At 37.2% G+C, this 21,807-nt stretch overlaps 1 protein-coding gene across 10 annotated transcripts in view; it reads left to right on the top strand.

Moving 5' to 3' along the window:
- KIF21A (kinesin family member 21A) overlaps positions 1-21,807 on the top strand; it is an 82,921-nt gene that overhangs the window by 47,579 nt on the left and 13,535 nt on the right. For 3 of the 10 annotated variants that reach the window (XM_026868541.1, XM_026868542.1, XM_026868539.1), the window contains 16 exons: positions 557-745; positions 1,649-1,848; positions 2,241-2,348; positions 2,840-2,908; positions 3,019-3,230; positions 3,896-4,049; positions 4,430-4,630; positions 5,979-6,080; positions 7,903-8,068; positions 8,716-8,736; positions 12,401-12,461; positions 12,688-12,742; positions 13,887-14,104; positions 17,729-17,839; positions 18,392-18,520; positions 20,080-20,118. In XM_026868541.1, coding sequence (XP_026724342.1) covers positions 557-745; positions 1,649-1,848; positions 2,241-2,348; positions 2,840-2,908; positions 3,019-3,230; positions 3,896-4,049; positions 4,430-4,630; positions 5,979-6,080; positions 7,903-8,068; positions 8,716-8,736; positions 12,401-12,461; positions 12,688-12,742; positions 13,887-14,104; positions 17,729-17,839; positions 18,392-18,520; positions 20,080-20,118 — 2,035 coding nt within the window. The remainder of the gene's footprint in view (positions 1-556; positions 746-1,648; positions 1,849-2,240; positions 2,349-2,839; positions 2,909-3,018; positions 3,231-3,895; positions 4,050-4,429; positions 4,631-5,978; positions 6,081-7,902; positions 8,069-8,715; positions 8,737-12,400; positions 12,462-12,687; positions 12,743-13,886; positions 14,105-17,728; positions 17,840-18,391; positions 18,521-20,079; positions 20,119-21,807) is intronic. The other 7 variants (XM_026868544.1, XM_026868540.1, XM_026868549.1 and 4 more) reach the window with 5 other exon arrangements.

The following is a 21,807-nucleotide window of genomic DNA, read 5'->3' as shown; positions in this document are numbered from 1 at the left end:
TAAATTTAGCTTGTGGATTAGTCCTTTTTCCTTACTTTTCCTTCTACTTTTCTCATTCCCTTCACCATTCCACTTCTATGGTTAAGCTGGCTCCTATCTTCTCAGAATTTTGGCTTTATCTTTCTAAGAGCTAGAGAAGGGAAAATCTCCCCTTGGAGACTGCCAGCAGTCAAATTTTCCTTTTATATCCTGCTGGGTTTATGAATGACAGTTATTCTCTAGCCCTGAGGTGTGACTGAAGTCTCAGAGCCTTTTGTATGGAGGACAGATTGCTGATTTTGAGATTTAAATATGCGTAATTACAACATAGGCTCCAATGAGAGAGATATGTTTCCCTATCTCTTTCCCAGTTCTAGGATGGAGAGAGTTTAAGGAGGAGGTTTTATTGCAAATAGTAGCACAATGCAGCAAGAGAAACTTTGTGTAGAATTCCCCTGTTCACAGTTTACATGTCAGGAAATGGCCCTAACATTGCAGGGGGTATTTATATTTGTGATCCTTGCTGTTACTTTAACAGAAGATTTAATTTTTAATTGCTTAAATCTTTTTATTTTAGAAAATTATCAGGCTGACTTGGCAAATATCACATGTGAAATAGCCATTAAGCAGAAACTCATAGATGAGCTAGAGAACAGCCAGCGAAGGTTGCAAACACTGAAAAAACAATATGAAGAGAAACTAATGATGCTACAACATAAAATTCGAGACACTCAGCTTGAAAGAGATCAGGTTCTTCAAAACTTGGGTAAGAAGTACAAAATCATTTAAATCTAGATGTTGTGTTGTTTGCTACTACCCCCGCTTCCTTTTCCAAATGTGATAAGAAATTTCAGAATACAGAAACAGGTTTGTACCAGTGAATCATACTTTACTCATTCTAGTTTCTGCCGGAATTGAGGGAAATTTTGTGAAAAGATACTGGTACTGACAGGTATTTGGTTTGGTTGAATGAGCATTTTCAGCTTTCTAGGAGCACCCAATTTAATATAGTCCTTGAGATAGTTCCTGAATTAAAAGTTCTTTCCTGCTCCTCCCTCCCTGCTTCCTTTTCATTTGCATATAAATAAGAACTAGGATCAGTGGCTTTTCAGAGATGTTTTACTGACTTAACTTTTTCGAATATGTAATCGTATTGAGATGAAAAAATAGCTCTGACTCAGGAAGTCATAAACCACAAATATTTGAACTTTGGGAGAGTACTGGGGGAAACAGTTTGTTTGTTTCTTTTAAAAAATATATGTGCTTTATTGTTGTATACTTCATATGCTTTTGATGTTCCCTTATTTCTTCCTTAGACCTTCCATTTTGATCAGTTCCAGAAAAGGGGTGCTAGGCTTGATGGCTCTTGGGACTATTGTTATGATCTTATGCACATACATGTGAACAAGCATGTGTATTCAGGTGCTCAGATATTTGTTGTCTAGTGCAAAGAAATCAGAAGGAAAAGTTTTAAGACTTGATCTCTTATCCAAGAAATGCATACAAGGTGGGAAAGTTGAAGTGGTGCAGGTCACAGCAGTTAGAGACAAATTAAATTTTCAAAGACATTGCAGATAATGCTAAAAGCAGAGGAAGCAGTCATCTGCTGTGGTTGGCAAAGTGAAAATATTCTGAACAAAAGTAGATTAAAAATTATCTTTTGCTCTAGGTTCTGTAGAGACCTATTCAGAAGAAAAGGCAAAAAAAATCAAGTCAGAATATGAAAAGAAACTCCAAGCCATGAATAAAGAACTGCAGAGACTTCAAACAGCACAAAAGGAACATGCACGATTGCTTAAAAATCAGTCTCAATATGAAAAGCAGCTGAAGAAACTGCAGCAGGAAGTGACAGAAATGAAGAAAACCAAGGTATATTTCAGTATGTTGTACAATGACTGTTTACTGAAACATGGCATGAAATCTCTTGTTATCCACCACATAACTCTGTTCTTACTGTCAGCTGCTCGAAAGTCTGCAAACAGAACTTATCAAGATTAGGCTATACCTGAGGGAGAGCGGTGGCTTTTAGGTTTGATGAACAGAAATTATGGTATCAGACATGGAGGAGCTTGTACTGCTCATTAGCAGTTATTAGCAGTTATTCATCACTGAATAAAGAAGACACATTAGATGGAGGAGGTAAATTGCTGAAAGCACGTAATATACTGTAAGATGATAATCTGAAGAAGAAACTATATGAGTGGGGGCAGGGAACAGCACTTCAGTGTAAACACCTTTTCTAAGTGATGACCTCTTTACAGGTTCGCTTGATGAAACAAATGAAAGAAGAGCAGGAGAAAGCTAGAATGACTGAATCTAGAAGAAATAGAGAGATTGCACAGCTTAAAAAGGAGCAACGCAAACGAGAGGTGATTTGACAGATAAAGAATTTTAATTTGGAATAAGCATCTATCATGATGATGTGCATCTGCTTGCAGGCACACACCACGTGTATATGCATTCACTGATGCAAGCATGTACCTGTGTATTTTCACCCAATCAAAATACTGATAATTTGTTTGAATTCTATGGTAACTCAGTTCCTAGCTTCAGATGATAAGTGCAACAGAAAATAGAAAGCTTATTGGATAGGTATATCAGTATTATTTTATTAGTGAATCTTCACAAAACTGTTGCTACCACCTTACTTGCATGCAAGGATTCTTTCTGATAGAGAACTGATATAGTGACACACTTTATTTTCATTCTAGAAAGAGGAAGAAATAATTGTGACTTGACCACTTCGTGTCACAACAGTTTTGCAAACTTGTATTAGTGTGTAAAGGTCTTTTTTTATACAGTACAGACCTTGTGGGAGATAATGGAAAAAATATCATGTGCTGCTTGTATTTTTTCACAGCATCAGCTCAAGCTTCTGGAAGCTCAGAAAAGAAACCAGGAAGTTATCTTACGTCGCAAAACTGAAGAGGTATTGTGGTAAAACAGTAATGCATCTTTGAAAACAGAATGATACTGTATTGCTGTCGCTTAGAATGCAGTTTTGGGGACAGGTAATGGTGTCTCTGCACCCTGTTTCAGGTTACAGCCCTTCGTCGACAAGTAAGGCCTCTGTCTGATAAAGTGGCAGGAAAAGTAAGTCGAAAGCTGAGCCTGCCTGAGCATCCAATACAGGAAGCAAGTTCTAGCTCATCAGCTGAGCATGATGGTTCAAGAACAGCAGCACAGCAGAAGATGAGAATTCCTGTTGCAAGGGTTCAAGCATTATCTGTAACTGCAACAAATGGAACAGGGTAAGGATTAAAACTGTGTACTCTCTGAAGAGAACTGAAAATTACATGGACTTTCTAGTAGGTAATCTTGTGATAACACATGCTGCAGTAGTTGTTATTTTTCAAACTGCTGTCATGTAATTCTCATTAAATGGGCATTTTACCATTATCAAATGCAATTTGAGTTTTGTGGGTTTAACACAGTATGGAATAATATAAAATGGCATTGTCACCTTAAGAAACCCCAAAATTTCAAAATCCAGTTAATCTGCTCTTAAAGAGAAATGCCCTTGGTGATCCAATGTCTGCAGTGTTCTTAAGTGCGAAGAAAAACTTGTCGGAAAACACAATTTAATGTCTTAAGTTTATTGGTGATCTTATACTCTGTCTGAAGCAGATTCCCTTGTTAAATAGGGAACAACTCTTAAGTTGCATTCAGTTTCAATGGTGCATCATACAAGACGCCACAGTGTTTGATACCTGTTTTTCAAATGTGATATATTAGAGCACAGTAGAGTTCAGCGCTGGGTGCAGGTAGCTCTCTGGTGCAAGGAAAAACTGCAAGAAATTCTGCAAGAAATTTTAAAGTTGTCTGTGAAAAATATTCTCGCCTGATCATTTCCACACGAAATGTGTAATTGGATTACTTTAGATTTAGCTGTACGTTTCTCTTTAATTTATCACAGAAGGAAGTATCAGCGGAAGGCAGTGACCAGCAGAGTTTACACCTCAAGGGCAGCCAGGATGAAGTGGCAGTTACTCGAACGCCGAGTGACTGATATCATTATGCAGAGGATGACCATTTCCAATATGGAGGCAGATATGAACAGGTTACTTACGGTGGGTGATCTACTATCCACTCTTGGCTGTATCATCGTATTAAATAGAGAGAGCAGTGCATTTACCTTTGCTGTAAATGAATTGCTGTGATGGTGGCATAGGCAAAGTGACTTGGAATACATTGCAGTCAGTGAAGGCGCTCAGAACAACTCCAGTAAGCATTTGGACCATGGGATTGCTGTGCTTAGTAAAAAATAAAGTATATTAATGAGATCATGTGCAGATATATTAAAATATTCACCTGTATAACTTCTTCCTGTAGAAATCATATGTTAGTTAAAGTATAACAAGGAAAGGAAAACAAAACAAAAAGGTGCTTAAATGCCTTGAGTGTTATACTGATTCCTTTTTATGTAATGTTGTGTCTTTGGGGAAAATAGCAACGTGAAGAACTTACAAAAAGAAGAGAAAAGCTTTCAAAGAAAAGGGAGAAGCTCATCAAGGATGGAGGTGGCAGTGAAGCAGATAGAAATGTCCAAAACATGAATGAAGAGATGGAATCACTAACTGCAAATATAGACTACATTAATGACAGCATTTCTGACTGCCAAGCAAACATTATGCAAATGGAGGAAGCAAAGGTGGGTCAAATACTAATGCAGAAATGGTAAAATGTAGAAAAGAAAAAAAACAACTGTTTTAGCCTTGGAAAAGTTCTCATTTAGAAATTAATTTTGGTTTGGCTGTATAATTATTGAACCGGAAAGTGAAAACTGGTGGAAAACTTGGGTGACGTTTGAAATCAAGAGTATTTATTAAAATTTATTTATTAAAATCTGAGTTTTAATGTAAATAGTGTAATGCAGGTTAAGATTACAAAGCATTTAAATGTCAAAGCTAATGCTTTCTATTCTACTGGCATTAAATGTATATAATTTTGGGGACTGAAGGCTAGCAGCTTGTATCCTCTTCCTACACCTGTTGATATGCTTCCACTCCCTTTTACTGGTTTTGTATACTTTATATCTATTTAAATATTTTTGTATGTGAGAATTTATGTAAATTCTTTATATTGCATTTTAGTATATTTTCTATTATGTAACAGTGGCTTCCTATAACTAAAGAGCCTTTTCAGACCAAGTTGCTTGTTTAGCTTAGACGTTTTCAAATAGTAATTTAGTAAAAGGAAATTGTCTGTTATGACTGATGTAGAAATTTGAATGTTACCAAAATCAGTGATATCCAAATCTAAAAACTCTCATGATGTACATCATACATTACATGAACTAGCAGGAAGAATCCACCACGTACAGTCTTCTAGGTCTCCTGTCACATGGTAGCATGAAGTCTGAACTGTAACACTCATCAATATTTTTATAAGGCAATGCTTGAGTTCTCCCTCTCCCACCCTGGACTGATATGTGCTTTAATGCATGTTACATCACCAGAAGCTTCTACTATTTTACTCACATCAGAATTTCTTGAATTTTGGACAGCATGGTGCAAGGTTACAGGACTTTACCAGTAAAAAAGCAGTGAACGCAAAAACCTCAGTAATTCTTAAGGGTATCGGTGTGCTTAATATTGGCTGAGAATAGTCAGAAAAAAAATGAGGAAAATACTAGGGGGAGAAGTCTTCAGATGCATGAAGGCTACAGAGAATGAAGAAATGCACTCATTTCTGCATCCACCGTGAATAGCTTAGCTTGTAGAAAGAAGGGATCTGAGTTTGAGTTTGATAAGAGCCTTCTAATAGAAAGAAACAAGCACTGGAAGAGACTGGGAAGGCTGCAGAGTCTGTACTGTGGGGTGTTTTGGGGATAGTTTGGAAGAGAAATCTTTCATGCATGGTTTAGAGGTTTCAAGGGGGTGAACTGGGTGATGTTGCAGGATCTTCACTGTTTCTGTTTTCTGTGTTTACTGTAATGATTTAAAAAAATAAAAAAAGGTATTTTCACAGTCTGACTGTTTTTTTTGTTGCACATGTAGGAAGAAGGAGAGACCTTGGATGTAACAGCAGTGATTAATGCTTGCACTTTGACAGAAGCTCGATATTTGCTTGATCACTTTCTTACGATGGGTATCAATAAGGTAATGCTTTGTAGTATGTGTGTGCTGGGACTATGCCATGTACCAGGAGCAGAGCTGTGCTGATATAGACTGACTAATGTGCATTAGACAAAGCGAAGCTGGTCAACACTACTGAGTTGTGCTGGTTATCATTGTGAAGTCCCTTGAGATCCATTGTCTCTGTCAACCTGTTGCCTGTTTTTCAGCTCCCAGTAGAGCCTACTTTTCTCTACTATTATCTCGCGTTATTCCTATGAGAGCATTAGCTTGTCATAATCAAATAATTCTCTTGTTATGTTATTCAACAAGCTCCTAAAGAATGCTCAGGGTCTTTTTTTAAAGACCGGCTCAGCCACTTCCTTAAAAAAAATGAGCCTTTAAAAAATTTGTTTTAAGGTATATATTGATGTGTGGCATACTTCAGTCAGACTTCTACTTTTGAGTAGAGCAATAGGAACTTTTTCTGAAAGCCTCAGGGAGTAATATTTTCAGAATGAATATTTAGCAGTTTTATAACCCCGTGCACACACGTATCATATGCTCTCGATACTGCTTTTCTTTCTGTTTGGAGGCCATGCTCAGTGTCATTGAATCAAATGAAAGATTTCAAGGCTATTGAAATGGGCTTTGGGTCAGTCGCACTGACCAATTCTCTGTTCTTTTTTTGCATTCTTGATTCATCACTATGAAGGTAATCAGAAAATTTTGTGTGTGTTTTATTAAAAAAAAAAAAAAAAAAGAAAATAAAATTCTCACAATCATATCGGCTTCTGCAAATTTCAGTCTCGATTTTTTCAGCCCTTGGGTGGGTTGAATGGATACCTGGTTCCTTGCTTCTATGAGAAGAGTGCCTCTGACTTACTCTGTTAACAATTTCTACTTCTCATTATAAAAAGCTCCACAATGTGAAGGTGATTCTCCTCTTTCTGATAAGTAATTATAATGTATAACAAAAACTGAAGGTATATTTTCTTGCAAAATTGGTCATGTCTGATGTCTATTTTACTGTTTGTTTCCACATGCAAAATGTGTCTATTGATATCCTGTTTTAAAAGTTCATGATAAAATCGGAATCTAATCTGTAAATCCATAGGACTACTTTCTCAAGTTCTACACTCAAAAGTCCTCTGTTGCCCTGCAAGTCTTTGAGAAGATGTGTTGTACCCTCATTTTTCCTTACTGTTTCTTTTATTTATAAACTGTTTTCTGTAAACTTCCTTGACTACATTTTCTAGAACTAAAAATTCCCACTGATCTGTGGATCTAGGGAAGTTTCCTTAGGATGGAGTCTATCTTAAGTTAGGCCATGAGATCTTTTAGCAGAAGCTGAAAGTTCACTGAGTGATTCTATAGGAAAGGTTACAGTTCTGGGGTTGGGTTGGGTTTTTTTAGTTGTTGTTGGTTTTTTTTCCTGTTATTTGTTATAGAGTATCATAGGTAATAATTAAAAAAATGTACTTGTGAAAAATGGAGGTGTTGATTTTTCAGATGCTTGCTACTCTTAAATAAATGCAAATAATCTATGAATTGTACTTGGGAGTCAAGTCCAACTTGGCCACTAGTAGATGCATATTTGCAAGGCAGTGTCTGAGGAACACAAGTTAAATGAATGCTTAATGATACTCTTAAAAATAACCCCCCAAAAAAACCCCAAAAAAACCACCAAAAAACCAAACAAAAGAAGATGTTTAATTGAAACTTGATCTTTAGGATGTGAGAGGAAGGTTAAAATGTACACATTGTTTGTGTTTGTAGTTTTAAAAAAGTTTTGGTAATTCTCACTTTGTAACAAAAGAGGTGTGATAAAGCATGTGTCATCTTTTTCTTTCTTTCTCTCTCCTAGGGTCTCCAAGCAGCTCAGAAAGAAGCTCAGATCAAAGTTCTTGAGGGACGCCTTAAGCAGACAGAAATTACTAGTGCTACTCAAAACCAACTTCTGTTTCATATGCTAAAAGAAAAAGCTGAGTTAAATCCTGAACTTGATGCTTTGCTGGGTCATGCTTTGCAAGGTAGTTTTGTCATTTTGTATTCTGAATATTCAGCTGCATGTCATGTTTGCCTTTCATGCATGCTGTACCGGGCATTCTAGGCTATTTCTTTTCTGAATAGATGCTGTATTTTAACATCTTATACTTAAACTATTTCACAATTGATGTGCATAGGATCATAGAATAGTTTGACCTGGAAGGGACCTTAATGATCATCTAGTTCCAACTCCCCTGCCATGCACAGGGACACATTCCACTAGGTTGCTCAAAGCCCTGTCCAACTTGGCCTTGAACACTTACAGGGAGGGAGCATGTATGTAATTTTTAAGTATGTCCCCTTGGCAGTGAATTGTAGAATTATTTTTTTTATTATTATTAGTGAGACTTCTAAAATTTAAATAATCTGCTTGTCATATTTACAAAAGACTATGCATTTACAATTTGATATGATATGTGAAATTCTAAATATGCAATCCTCTTCAATCATCATACGTTAGTGATTTTGAAAGCGGCATCACCTGTCTTACGGCATCTATTCTACTTCCCATGAGATGATATTAAGAAAAATTTAGAATATATTTGGGTATTTTTGTTTTATTTCTTCTTATAAATGGATATATTTTGATTGGAGTGTTGCTTTTGTTTCCTTGTTGCTGTTATTTACACAGACCTAGATAGCATACCACTGGGTAAGTATGTTTAGCTTTCTGTGTACTGTACAGCTGCATGAGTTACTAATTCATTCATGTTCACTAACTGGTGCATCTTAGAATTTGTGAGTGTGTGAAGTTTGCATGAACTATTCTGTAAATGTACTCATTATCATGAGCTTACAGAGCATTTCTTCCTTTCTGAAACCACCCATAGCCCTCATGTAAGATTTATCAGATAAGAAGTGAATGCGGTAAGCAGAGCTGTATTTCAGATTTATGACTTGCTGCTTACAAACGTATAGTATGTTCAGACTACATAAAGCTGTTTTGTGATGTACCACTGCTGTAGTTGTGACAAATTCTGCTTATCTTTTAGGTCTAAAAATTGTAGCCCTTAACATGCAGGTCACTTTTAACCTTTTGCAAATAGCTCATTTTGTAATGTAGATATTGTACAAAATGCAGATTATATCTTACTTTTTCAACTTTGCCAGCTTCCTGAAAGGTGACACCTGATGATCTGTTTCAGGGCATCTTGCTGCATACAGCCAGTATTTATTCAGGAACCTCAGTGGTTATTAATATCACAGTATATCTAAAATAGACCCTTAATGTGTGTACATGTATGTGTGTTCACCCCTGTTGGAGAGCAGTTTCTTCAGCCAGGAAGTTAGCACTGCATTTTCTTTAGCTCAGGACAGGTTTTTACTTATTAACAGCACCTGAAGCACTGAAAAGACACTTGTTAAATGCATTGAAACAGTAGCTCTATCGTCAAAATTTTTGTAGAGTGCAACTCATTAAAGAAGGTTTTTAATACTTCGCAAGCATGAACTGAGGCTTTTAAAACACCTAAGCCACTCAGGACTATGCTTACACTTTGTAGGAAGGCAACTTCACTGTGGGGTTATCGCAACTGAATATGCTGTACTAACGTCAGTCTGTGCTGAAATCCAAACTGCTTATAATCTGTGTTTTGTAGATCACTAGCAACTAAACTTTTTGAGCTGCAGGGAGTTCAGACACCATCATAGTGAGACTTGGAGGCTGGGACTGCCAGCTGGTTAGCAGGGACTCTGTTGGTTCAGGGGTTCCCTGGTAACCTGACACGATTCTCACAGGTGGAAGTGTGGGTGGCAGCAGATCCTGAGACCAGTAACACCAGGCTGCCTGACAACTCAGTAGCAGTACCTAGCCAGCCCCATGCCAAGCAGAGCAGTTGCACTTCCCAGGGAGCTTGTGAGCCATTCCCTTGATGCATTCTTTCAGCTATGAAATCTTCAGAAGTTCTTAAGAGTTTGAATAAACTTGGCTTGAAGAAGTTTGGGCATTCCCCAGTGTAGTTGTGCACCTACGTTGAAGTGGAGACTTAAGAAAAGGGTTCAATCTCCAGCAAAGCACATGACAGGCTCAGGTTTTGACCCTCAGAATGGGTTTTGAATGCACATCTGCCTTGTGTGTGGATGAACCAGCTGCCATTTGCTATCCCATCTGCTCTTGTGAAGAGTTAAGATGACCACAAAGTCCTGAGGTGTTGCTGGATTGACTCCTTTCTGAAGAATGGCAGGAGCTGCTTTTCCTTCCCACCTGTGACATCTGGACATTCATGGATGTGACTCACAGCCTTGTATGTGCAGATCTTGAGCGGGCTGGTCAAATGTAGTTTCCTCTGGATGAACTATGCTGGTGTTTGGCATTGTTACTGGTACTGTATTGTTGCCTCTGTGTGAGGATGAAGACAAGTCATCAGAAAAGCTCTCCACTGTTCTTCAGTCACTGGTTTATTAGCAGTCATCTCAGATGCTCCTTGCAAGCCTTTACTAATTTTATGGCTTCATTCATGTCTTCTCGCTCAAGACTTCTTGAAGAATCTTGCTCTTCTGCCTATTCATATTTCTTTCTGTTAATTCTGTGTGCTGGTTTCTACCTGGGGCTTTGTGCAGTCTTCCTGTGCTGAATTGCAGACAAACTGAAGAAAAATATCAATATATCAGGTCACATGAATGTGAGTCTACAAATAAAATCCCACCTATTGTGGATATTGCACACTTTCTACTTTGTTGCCTGTATAAGCTGACTGCAAGTTCTTTGAGAAGGGGATTAAGTAACATCACCCTAATATGAATCTTCTATTTTAAAAAAATGCATTTATTGATGCTACTGTTGTGCTGTACTAGAAGAAGCAGTACTCTTGATCCTCTCTTCTGCAGAAGACATAGAATAATGTGTATAGCAAAGGTTTAACATGGGCTCAGATCCAGGATGGAACAAAAAAGAAAGTTCAGAGTGCTATTCCTGTGACCCTGTTTTTTTTATAATATTGTTATATTTCTGATAATTAAGATTACAGTAATTGAGTACCTCGGAATTGCATTGTTGGTGTTGGTGCTAGATTGAGGTATGGTTTTGATTTTTTCAGGAAACACTATCAGATGTGGCATACAGAAGGTGGCACATTTCCCTTTTCTTCATTCCTTCTCAGAATTCAATTGGAAACCATATGACTTTCCTTTCTTTCTTTGTCCAAAGCATAAACTTGCACTTAAAACATATACATAGACAAACCTATTTTAATATGGGTACCAAATATACCAATAGGGGTACCGAATATATTGGTTCCATACATTACAAATGGTATCTGCTTTCTGGTAGAAATTAAGTAAATAAACTTAAAGCACCTCTAATAATAACGAAGAGATGTAACAGAATGTCATTAGAATATTATTTAACCCTTAATATTTCATGGTTGTGTTAAAAAATAGAGAACTTTGCTTGCAGTAATGTATTACCTATGTCCTTATACTATGCTTAAGATGCATTATTAGAATAATACGCAAGTGAGGGGATTTGGTTTCCCAGCAGTTTGGAATTGATTGAATATATGCCCTGAATTTGTTGTCCCAGCTTAATTAATGTTTTGCACTATTTGCATGCAGACGTGTTAACCTGATGTTTGACAGTGTGTGACACGCATGCCAGTTTTGTCTTTTGTGGACAGGTTTGTGTACTCATTTTACTTCAGGAGCATTTCTACTGAACAGCTTCATTTTAAAATCAACTTCAATAGAATGAATCTCTTTTTAGGGAAGAAGTTCTATAGTATTAAGTGGTGGCAATCATCCTGTTTTGAAATCTAAATGCTTATATACTAATAAAGTGCTTGCTTCATGTCAGCCCAAATGGTGCCATTCTGTATAAGCTGAGGCTGAGCCTTAGCTTACTAGCTAGTTAAAAATACATTTTTTTTTCCTATTATAACCAAACTGATGCTATCTCAGAGCAAGATTATGAAAAAAAGAGGAAGAAGAGACATTCTTACTGTGTATTGATTTACATCCTGTGTCTTCCATGTCTTGCAGTTAATTTCCTGTGCTTTATCTTCTTTCTTCCAGATTTCCTTCTAGAAATTATTTCTGGTTTTCTGTCATCCCTGTTGCTCTGCTACAATAAATAGAGGATCACATTTGGCACAGTATGCCTAGGTGTATGGTTTATTTAGATTGTATGAAAAACTTCAGTTTAGATACCAGGAAAATTAAATGGAGACTGCCTAACAGATGGTCAAGATATTTTGAAAACTGCCTTTCATATGCTGTTCATCTACATTCAACATTGTCTGAGCTGTTTTGTATAGCACTTAAAACCTGCATGTCCTGTTGTAGATGGACAGATTAACATTATTCTTTTAAAAATTTTCTAGAAAATTTGGAAGATAGTACTGATGAGGATGCTCCATTGCATAGTCCTGGGACAGATGGAAGGTGAGCAATCTTGTTAACGGATAACTAGATCTGGTTCTAGAAAAATTAATATCACTTCTTTTTTTTTTTTTTTTTGTAATGCATCATGTATCCATTAGAATATACCTCTGACATTGTTTCATTCCATTTTGTCCACCATTTCATAAAAACAAGAATCAAATAAAAATACACATTCTGCAAAAATATTGCTATTTTCTTTCTAACTGTAATGCAATTTTTCTTTCAGTTCATTGTCTTCAGATCTTTTGAAGCTTTGTGGTGAAGTCAAACCTAAAAGCAAGGTAGGCTGTACAATGATGATGATAATTCATACTTTCATGCCCCCTTCTGGGGAATGCTCTTGCTTTGCTCTAGAGACATTAGTGAATGAAGACATGCAGAAGGTGAACTGATGTGTGATTTGTATGTAATATGCTTTTGTGTGATACTCCTCTCTGAGAAGCAGTGCTAAAAATGTACTTTGTCAGTATTTTGTGGTTGCGTTTTTACTGTTTCAGAATCAGATATGTTCTTCCAATTACTACACCTCCAAACTGCAGTAGATTTGAAGTTTAGTATTAATTGGACTATAGTTTAATGTTTATGCCAGTGGGAACTGTGAACATGCTTGTTGTTTGCTATTTGCTTTTGTGGTCATAGAAACGTAAAGGAAGTTTATAAAATAAATAGAAGTTTGACCTCCAGACTCTTAATTAGAGTTGACACTGGAAGAATATATCTAGGCTGGCTGCAGTTTAGTATTAATGGCAGTGGGAACTGGAAATGTGCACTGATTGCAATTTTGGTCCTGTGCTTACAGGAGCATAAACCAAGTTTGCAAAGTAAATAGAAGCATAACCTTCACTCTTCTAACTGCAGCTGTCTTTGGAGGAATATATCTAGATTGGCTGTTGCATGATGTATGACTGTGTTTTTTTAAGAATGGCTGTATTGCACAAAGCTTGTCTTCTTTGTCAGGTTTTGTGTTGGTTTCAGATTGTTGAAATGTTGAGCGAATCTTAATTTATGTTGCCTAAACTAAATTTGAAGTGACATTAAGTAAGAAGCAGAGTTTTTATATCAGCAGAAGCATCAATATAAGAATTCACACTTTCTTTTTTTCCTTTCTGCTTTATAACATTTCATTTGGACAAACCTTAGGAGTAATGTTGTACTACTGTAGTATTGACAGGCACTGGTAGTTGGTTGAAATTATATCCTTGGAAAACTGTTGTCAAATCAGTGTTTTGTGCTGTTGAATTTGACTTGCCTCCTCTGAAATGTTGCCAAAGAATAGAGGTCAGCTCCTTGATTTAGTTTCCAAAGGTAGCTGCCAATTGAATTGAGGGTGGATGCTAATTACCAGCTAATGAGAAGCTTAAGTGTAACAGTCTAGACACATACCGTGAAATGTTTAAGTTACAACTTAGCTTTTTTTGTCTCCAGGCTCGCCGGAGGACCACTACCCAGATGGAATTGCTTTATGCAGACAGCAGCGATTTAGTCTCTGACATTAGTGCTACAGACTCTCCTTTGGCTGGCCCTCTTGCATCAGTTGCAGAAACCCAAGAAAGTGGGATGGCTGCTGACACAAATGATACTTCTGCTAGGGACAGAGAGTTTATTCCCCCACCATCTGGCTTACCTTCTAAGATAGGCAGCATGTAAGTCTGGCCATGCTGTACTAATTATCCTTTGCTTTTAAAAAATGCATGTTGCCAATTTCTTGTAATCTATTATTTTAACTTTACAAAGGAGGTTGATATACTTGAAGCTTACTAAATAATACTGACAAACCTCCTCCTTTATATTACCATCACCACTCTAGAAAGTATAAACGCTCTGTTGTAAGTAACGTGTTTCTTATGGAAGATATAAGTTCTGTTAAGTTGCTTTGTCATAGTAAATTTATTGTAGCCTTATTTCTAAGTAGTGGGAAAAATCCATCTAGTACATTGGATACTTGGCTGTACTAGTGCTATGGAAATGCACATTCTAGGGAGGTAGTGAGAATCTGCTTAGAACAGCAGAGAGATTAAAAGAAAAAAACCCTGCAAAACCCTGTCCCAAAAACTTTATATAACATTATATAACATAGAAAGAGTATCTTTCTATGGTCCTAACTAAAGATTTTTACCTAGGTAAAATCTTTCTACAAGTCATCTTGTGTGGACCATGCTTAAAATGAAGAAGTCTGTACAATAATAGAGCATGCAAGTGTAAAGTTAAAAGAAACATATTGGATATTATGAATCCTCCAAAATACTTTCTATTTGCAGGTTTCACTTACCTGCAGAGCAGTTTCACTAATTGAATGTATTGCTTGATGCCAAATAGAACTAAAAATATTATTTTTGTCTTTTTACTTTGGGGCCAGCAGGTCTCACATGCACTTTTTTTTTTTTTTTTTTTTTTTTTTTTTTTTTTTTTTTTTTTCACTTGCTCTTGCTGTTCTTTTTATACCTACCAATATCACTGGTGATTATTAGCCATCCACTGCTAGAGACCCTTTTCTTGGCTTTTTAAGTACTAGCTCCTATACTGCACAAAGTCATGGGTAAACTGAACGTGCTTGCCACATTCAGTGATATGGGAAAAACTCTGTCCCGTAGCTATCTTCATGTCACATATTCTGGTACTAGGCACCTTTCACTATTCATCTGTCCTATTTGCGTAATATTTTACAGCAGTCTCCATCTAATGTATATTTGCAATCTGTATTATTTTTACTATATTTCTAGCATGTGCTCGAGGTGGCAATCATGAACAGTAAAACACTGCTGACAGCAATTATTAACCCATGCTGATGGCTTCAGTGCATTTTACAAGTAGTATCTGCTTGAAAAGAATGCTCTTGGGGGTGAGGATAGGTGAAGAAATCCACTTGTTTCAGCAGTTAGTGTGAGATCACTAGAGACTTTTGAAGCTTCAAGATTTAAAACGTCAAGTGTTATGACCTGGCACCCGAGACTCAGGTAATACTGACTTTTGCCTCGCTCCATCTTCTAGAATGTATCCATTTGTGAAAGTAAACCAACAACGAGGCGAAACAGGATTTTCCAAAACTGGGTTCTGTGAACGTTAGAGAGTTAAGCATTATCAGTAAATCAGTTCAATCAGCAGTAGGCCTCACATAAGTTTTGGTTTGTTATTGATCATGTGTTAGCAGATGAGAGATCAAAAATTCCCACAATGTCTGCAGTGACTTCCTCACTTGTTCAAAAATAGAACTCAGTATACTTCATGCAGTATTGCTGTTTGTTCTGGTCACTGGTCATTGTTGAAGAAAGGTTGTCTTAGTAAGCCATATGGCTTTCCTGTATGGGCCTGTAGTGCCATCATAACTCATGTAATAAAATATATTCTTCTGGAGTAGAATGCGGCCTTACCTCCAATAAACATTATCTCCCTTGTGCCACTTATTTAAGTGTCATTCAGGGATGTAGAAGTAGTTACAGTAATCCAAAATATACATTCTCTGGAAGTGAGAGAAATTAATTATATGCTTAGGTGCAAATTTAGGTGTCTGCAACCCCCTCAGTTTTCTCAGATCTGTGGTAATTCAGAGAGGCATGAAATGCATGTGGGCAACAGTCAGTTTGGTTCTTACTCTGTTTACATAGATGGCTATTGCTGTTGTCCTTTGCTCAACTCATCTACAGCAGCCTCAGGAGTAGAGTGGTCTCCTGTAGGTCTTGTGCCAGCTCTGTTCAGATGTCTCTGATATCCTGGGACATCTAAAAGGGCATCAGAAACCTGTAATTAGGTGTGTGTCTTGCTCCTTTCGAATAACTGACATCACACACCTGTTTTTTACATCTATGCTTAGGAAGTTAATTCCACCAAGACTGCTGCATTTTTATAATATCTGCATTTCCAGGCTTTCAAAAAGAATTCATAATACGATCATGTTGTTTACACCTTCTTCTGAGGGAGTCAAAGATGGAAGGGGCAGGTAGAAAGTGAGCAAGAGGGAGCTGGCTCCATTTCTGAGTATGCTGGATAGGATGCTGGTGTGAGGCAGAGATGCTTGGGTTCCAGTTTCTGGTGTGGTTGGTTTAATCTTCTGGCTTCACAGTAGACACATAGGCAACCATGGCAGTGGAGACTATAAGCAAAGTTTGTCACCCTTGCTGAAAGATATAGCTGTCAGGCTGATCTTAGAATCTGCCTTGTGACGACAGGACCTCTGCATTCCTAGATGCATACTGGTCCAGCATAAAGAGAGGGAGGGAGTTCCCTCTCTTGTTGTTCCTTCTCTCTCCTGTTCCCTCTCTTTTTTGTCCTTTGCAGAGTATGCCTAGAGGTAAGGGAGCCCTGCAGAGAAATGGGTGCTCTGGCCTTGAGGAGAGAATTGAACCCACCTTCCCCTTCTTTTTGTGCACTTTAACTGCTAGGCTTCTGAGCAAAACCAGACAGGTTGTCACTTGTCCCCCTTTGCCATCTATTGAAGACCCTGGGGGTACTCTAAGGTCTGCACACGCGTGGCACTAGATCCTCCGGGTATGACCTTCACCGTCCAATTAGGGCTTGTGTTAAGTGTGCATGTGATCAGCTGAGACAGTCAGTCTCAGGTACTTGAACCAAGTAGCTGTTCTTAGTTGCACTGTCCTTGTTAAATCCTGTTATTCTGCATGTCAGTCCTCAGATGGATTTTATATATCAGGCATCCTCTCAAGGGAAATTGGTGCAGCTTTTCTCATGCAGAGAAGTTGCAGGTACGTAGATCCGGAGCCTGTAGAGCTCTGAGACTAGATGCTAGTGACCATGTCAGACAGGTGGCCTGCCAACTGAACTTTGTCTGCTTAATAAAATTGTATGGCACAAAAGCACTTTTAGAATCTGCTTTCTCTCATTTAGTGAAATATTCATTTATATTCACAGAAACCACTTCTAAACACATGAACAAAAAAGGATAAACCAAAGCAAATGTTGCTTTTCTGATGTTGCCCAGCTAGTGAGAAATGAGAGTTCAGAAGAGTGGAGACTATCCAGATTCCCTTCTTCTTTTATCTGACTGTGGTGAAATTATGACATTTGGGTGTCAGCATTAATATTGCACTTCTCACTATTTTTAATGGGGAGTAAAAGGTTGGGAGAAATACCACAGTGACTGAGAACTGGAATTATTTCAGATGAAGAACTAGAGAGACAAAGGAGGAATGGAAAGCAAGAAAGCAAGAAACCCATTCTGAAATTCTAAATCTGAGTGGGAGAATGACATTTAATGTAAGAAAAGCAAGTTTGTAAAGGACCTTAAAATAAGATAATGATTCCTCTTGCTTTAGTTCTAGACAGCCATCTCTATCAGAGAAGAAGATACCTGAGCCTTCACCTTTAGCAAAGAGAAAAGTCTATGAGAAAACAATGGAAAAGACAAAGGCAAAAGAACAAAAATTGTAAGATTCTTTTAAATGTGTTTTCTCTGAAATAATTTAAACCTTGGGTATATTTTATTGAAAAATAAATCTGTATTTTTCTATTTCTTTAATTCTAGGACAGTTTTTATTGTTGGCAGTGAAATTATTCACTATTCAACTTCTCTGTGTGGCCTTTTTTTCCAGAGTTTTTCTGTACAAAATAATGCAGGAGCAGAGCCCCGAGAAAATGACATTTGGAGCATTTGCAAATGATTTTTTTTTTCTCCTTAATGGAAGTCATCAATTTTTCTAAGAAACTGCAGTTTTATAAGAATTTCTTCATTTTACATATGTGTGTTTTCTGCTTGGAGCTTTCACTGTTGGCACAACATTCAAAGTTTATATGCTACCTTGCACTCTGCAGCAGTTTGTAGTCTTAAGTTTGTTACCTTCACTGGGAAACAGCTGTAGCTGGCATTATAATTTTATTTATTCGCTTAGGAAAAGGGCATCTAACATTTGAGGCATGTTGCATTTAACTTCTCTAACCATTCATAACCTGTTAAAGAAGATGTTCTTTTTTTCTTGTAGCTCAGATTCTGGAGCCCCAGAGGCTAGTCTGTCACCTCCTACTTCCCCACCAAGCCGGCCCCGTAATGAAATGAATGTTTTTAGTCGTCTTACTGTTTCTCAGGGAAACACAGCAGTTCAGCGGGATAAGTAAGTCACAGAGGGAAGCCTCAGCCCCCAACCAGGAAATGTGCTTAAGTTATCAGCGTAGTATCTGTTAGATATTTTGCCCTTCTCCTGCAAGACAAGAGGAGACGTCATGTTTTCTTGTAGTTTTAAAATAAAATATTTTAAACTTCCATTGGAACCATTGTAAAAATTCAAGAAAAGCAATTTCCTGCTGAACCTTGTTTCCTGTTTTCTAGGCTATGTGTAGTTTTAAACGCAAAATAGAAAACAGTAGAATCTTTAGATGTATGTGTATTTGTTTTGCATGTTTACACTTTGAAAGTAGGATTTAGCTGACAATTTAGGAAATAGGGCTTTTGACAGTTGTTTGGTTACTCCAGCATTTCTCCGAGTGCTGTCACAACAGGATGGGATGCTGAAATGGCTAGAACACAGTTTAGAGATTATCCAAATCATTGAACAGACTGACTTTTAGGAGGTGATCTGGAGGAGCAGATGATATTTATACCTTGTTTAGAAGTAGAGCTCAGTTTCCTCTCGCGTTAGGCATCTGTTAGGAACCTTACTCTAAATTGCAGTGGACTTGAGCAAATCTTTGCAGGTTTCAGTACTGGTACTAGTGCCATGCAACGCTTATAAACTGCAACTCAAGTTTAGAATAAACCTTTAGTTTTGGCTGTAGCAGGACAAGAAATAGTTCTTGTCTGTTTACACTAATGTTTTTTATAAAACTACGGGGTTTTTTTCAGTGGACTACAGAGTCACCACATATTAGGCAGTAGCTTGCAAGGCTTTCAGTAGTTTAGCTGTGCTTATAACTTCTTTATCTTAGCTATGTTACCTTTATCTTATTGCTAACTCCCACCTAACGCTTTTCATTTTCTCTGGACTGTCTTTGAAGTCAAACTGAAACTGCTGAATCTATTTGATTTGAGTTGAAAATGAAGGACATCTTAAAGCATACTGTAAATGTTCATGTCTGGGGGGTGGATTTCTCTTGTGTGTTTTCTTGGTTTTTATTTTGAAACATTTTTGAAAATGAGAGGTGAAGGATTTTGAACTCAGGATCGTTTGCAAATTGCTGTTCTTTTTTCGGTGGGCTATCAATACATTTAATATTTATATTTTTATGCTTAACATTTTACATGTTTCTTCTACACTTAACAAGCATTAATGTTCAGAAATTTTTTTTTCCTTTTGACATTTTCAACAAGCACTACGTTACAGAGCTTAAATTATGCATCCCTCTTCTTTTACTTCGTTGCTTTTACTTCTTTAAGAAAATGTTGGGGAAATAAGAAATGGCTCAGCTGGTATTACTCAGCTTCTTGGGCTGAGACAGTCTACCAGTTACTCAACTTACTGTTGAGAGTGCTATTTTAAGATTATTATTCCTCTCACCCCCCCACCTCCTGTTATTACCGATTTAAGGTATACCCTCAGCAATGCTGCATACTCTATGTGGATTTGCATTGCTTTTCTGAATTGGCCATGCTGTTGTTTGTTCTTCTCATATGGAGGCTTTAATTTGCTGATACCTATATTCTTTCTCCTCACAATTCCACCACTGTTGATTGTAGGTCTGATGAAAGTGATTCCTCTCTGTCGGAGGTACACAGGTACTCTCTCTTTCTCTTTTCTGTTTTCTTGGCATCTCTTTCTGAAGTTATTCCAGTTCTTAGGAAATTTCATTTTGCTGCATGAATTTTCATGATACTTGTGCATTGTATACACTCTTTTTGCTTTTGCCAGAAGTTTAAAAATCTGAAATTTTGGTCAAGCATGTCTCTCCCTCTCCTTTTTTAGGGTGTTTTTTATTGTTGTTGAGCATGTCAGGTTTTTTCTTTTTAAATGAAGTGTAAACCTTTCCTTAGACATATTATTTCTCTCTTTGTTTTCTTTAAAAAAAAAGAGGAGTGGATATTTTCTTAGGTTTTGTATGCCTCTCTCTTTTTGTTTTTCTTATTCAGTTATATGCTTTGGTCACCAAAAATTAAATCCCAGTGTAAATAAAAATGAGCAGGTTTTTTTATAATGTTTTTCTGACAGAATGCACAGTGGCTTAAGAGATGAAAGAAATGTTCACACTCATTGCTCCTAAGCTGTGCTTTAGGATTTTGCTACTCAGTTAAAAAATGGTTTATCAAGAGAAGGTCAGTGAAAGGGCTAGTAATAATGTGATGATGGCTTTGTCTGGCCATTTTAGGAGTCAAATAATTTTTTGTCTGTAGTTTTCAGAGCACTGCGCATATAAATAGCTCCAGGGCATGTATTTTACATGGCTTTTCAAGGGAATGAGTGTGTGAGAACAGCAATAGGAATAACTCAGTCTAGAGGCAGCATAATCCACTGAAGAATACTACAGAGAAAACCATACTAGTTTTGTGTGGTGTTAGAAAACAAAAGCATAGAGACCTAAGTTAAAAATAATAACGTAAATTGTTCCTGTATTCTTGCAAATGTAAAAGGGTGCAGATTGAAAGGTGAATGCCTTTTCAAAATGAGATAGTTAATGTCAAACAATTTAAGGCAATATTAATATTAGTAAAATCTCTAAAAGTATTGTGCAGAAGTAATGAATTACAGGAATGAAGATGTCCTGAGCAGTAAAAATGTATAAAATAATAATTTCTAAAACTGTACTAGATAATTCAGCTAATTGTCACAACGATAGTATCAGGAAGAACATTTTCCTTCCTGTAGCAAGCTTATTGGCAATATTAGGGAATTTTTACATTTTCCTAAAGCATCTGATACTTTTTTTGTTTGTTTGTTTGTGAGATAGGGCTATGGCTTAGTTCCTTTTCTCACAGTTATGTGTGTAATCCCCAGAAGGGCATGACAGTGAATTTTAACTGCAAGTTGGTCAATTCACAGGGTTGTGTTGCATGTTTGTGGGCATTACTTTGAGGCTTTTCTGCACATAAATAAATCAGTGGGGTCCATGTGTGTGTGGAGTTGTATGCATGGGATTTTAGACTGCTAAATAATTTTTATTTGGTGACAAATTGTGATTTTTTTTCAGGCTGAGTTACAGTCTTTTGGCACCACTGCAGAACTAGCTACAAATCCCCAGGAAGATTCCTCTGGGATAGCTGTACTTCAGCCATACTCCCTTTTAGACATATGAGTGCAAGTGTGGTGTTGGGTATGGGGTGCAGCAGGAACCTTCCTCAGGCACACAAGTTAGCAGCAGTTTTCCAAGCCTGACTGTAGAAAGCAGTTGATGTGAAATGCTTGCTGAGTTTGAAGCTGGCAGTGCACATTACATTTGCTCCATTTTTCAGACATGCTATTTAGATTAACAT

Source organism: Athene cunicularia (assembly GCF_003259725.1).
Source record: "Athene cunicularia isolate RWA chromosome 1 unlocalized genomic scaffold, athCun1 chr1_part2, whole genome shotgun sequence".
Taxonomy (NCBI): Eukaryota; Metazoa; Chordata; class Aves; order Strigiformes; family Strigidae; genus Athene; species Athene cunicularia.
The sequence above is the reverse complement of the archived record's forward strand: the minus strand, read 5'-3'. Positions and strand labels throughout refer to the sequence as shown.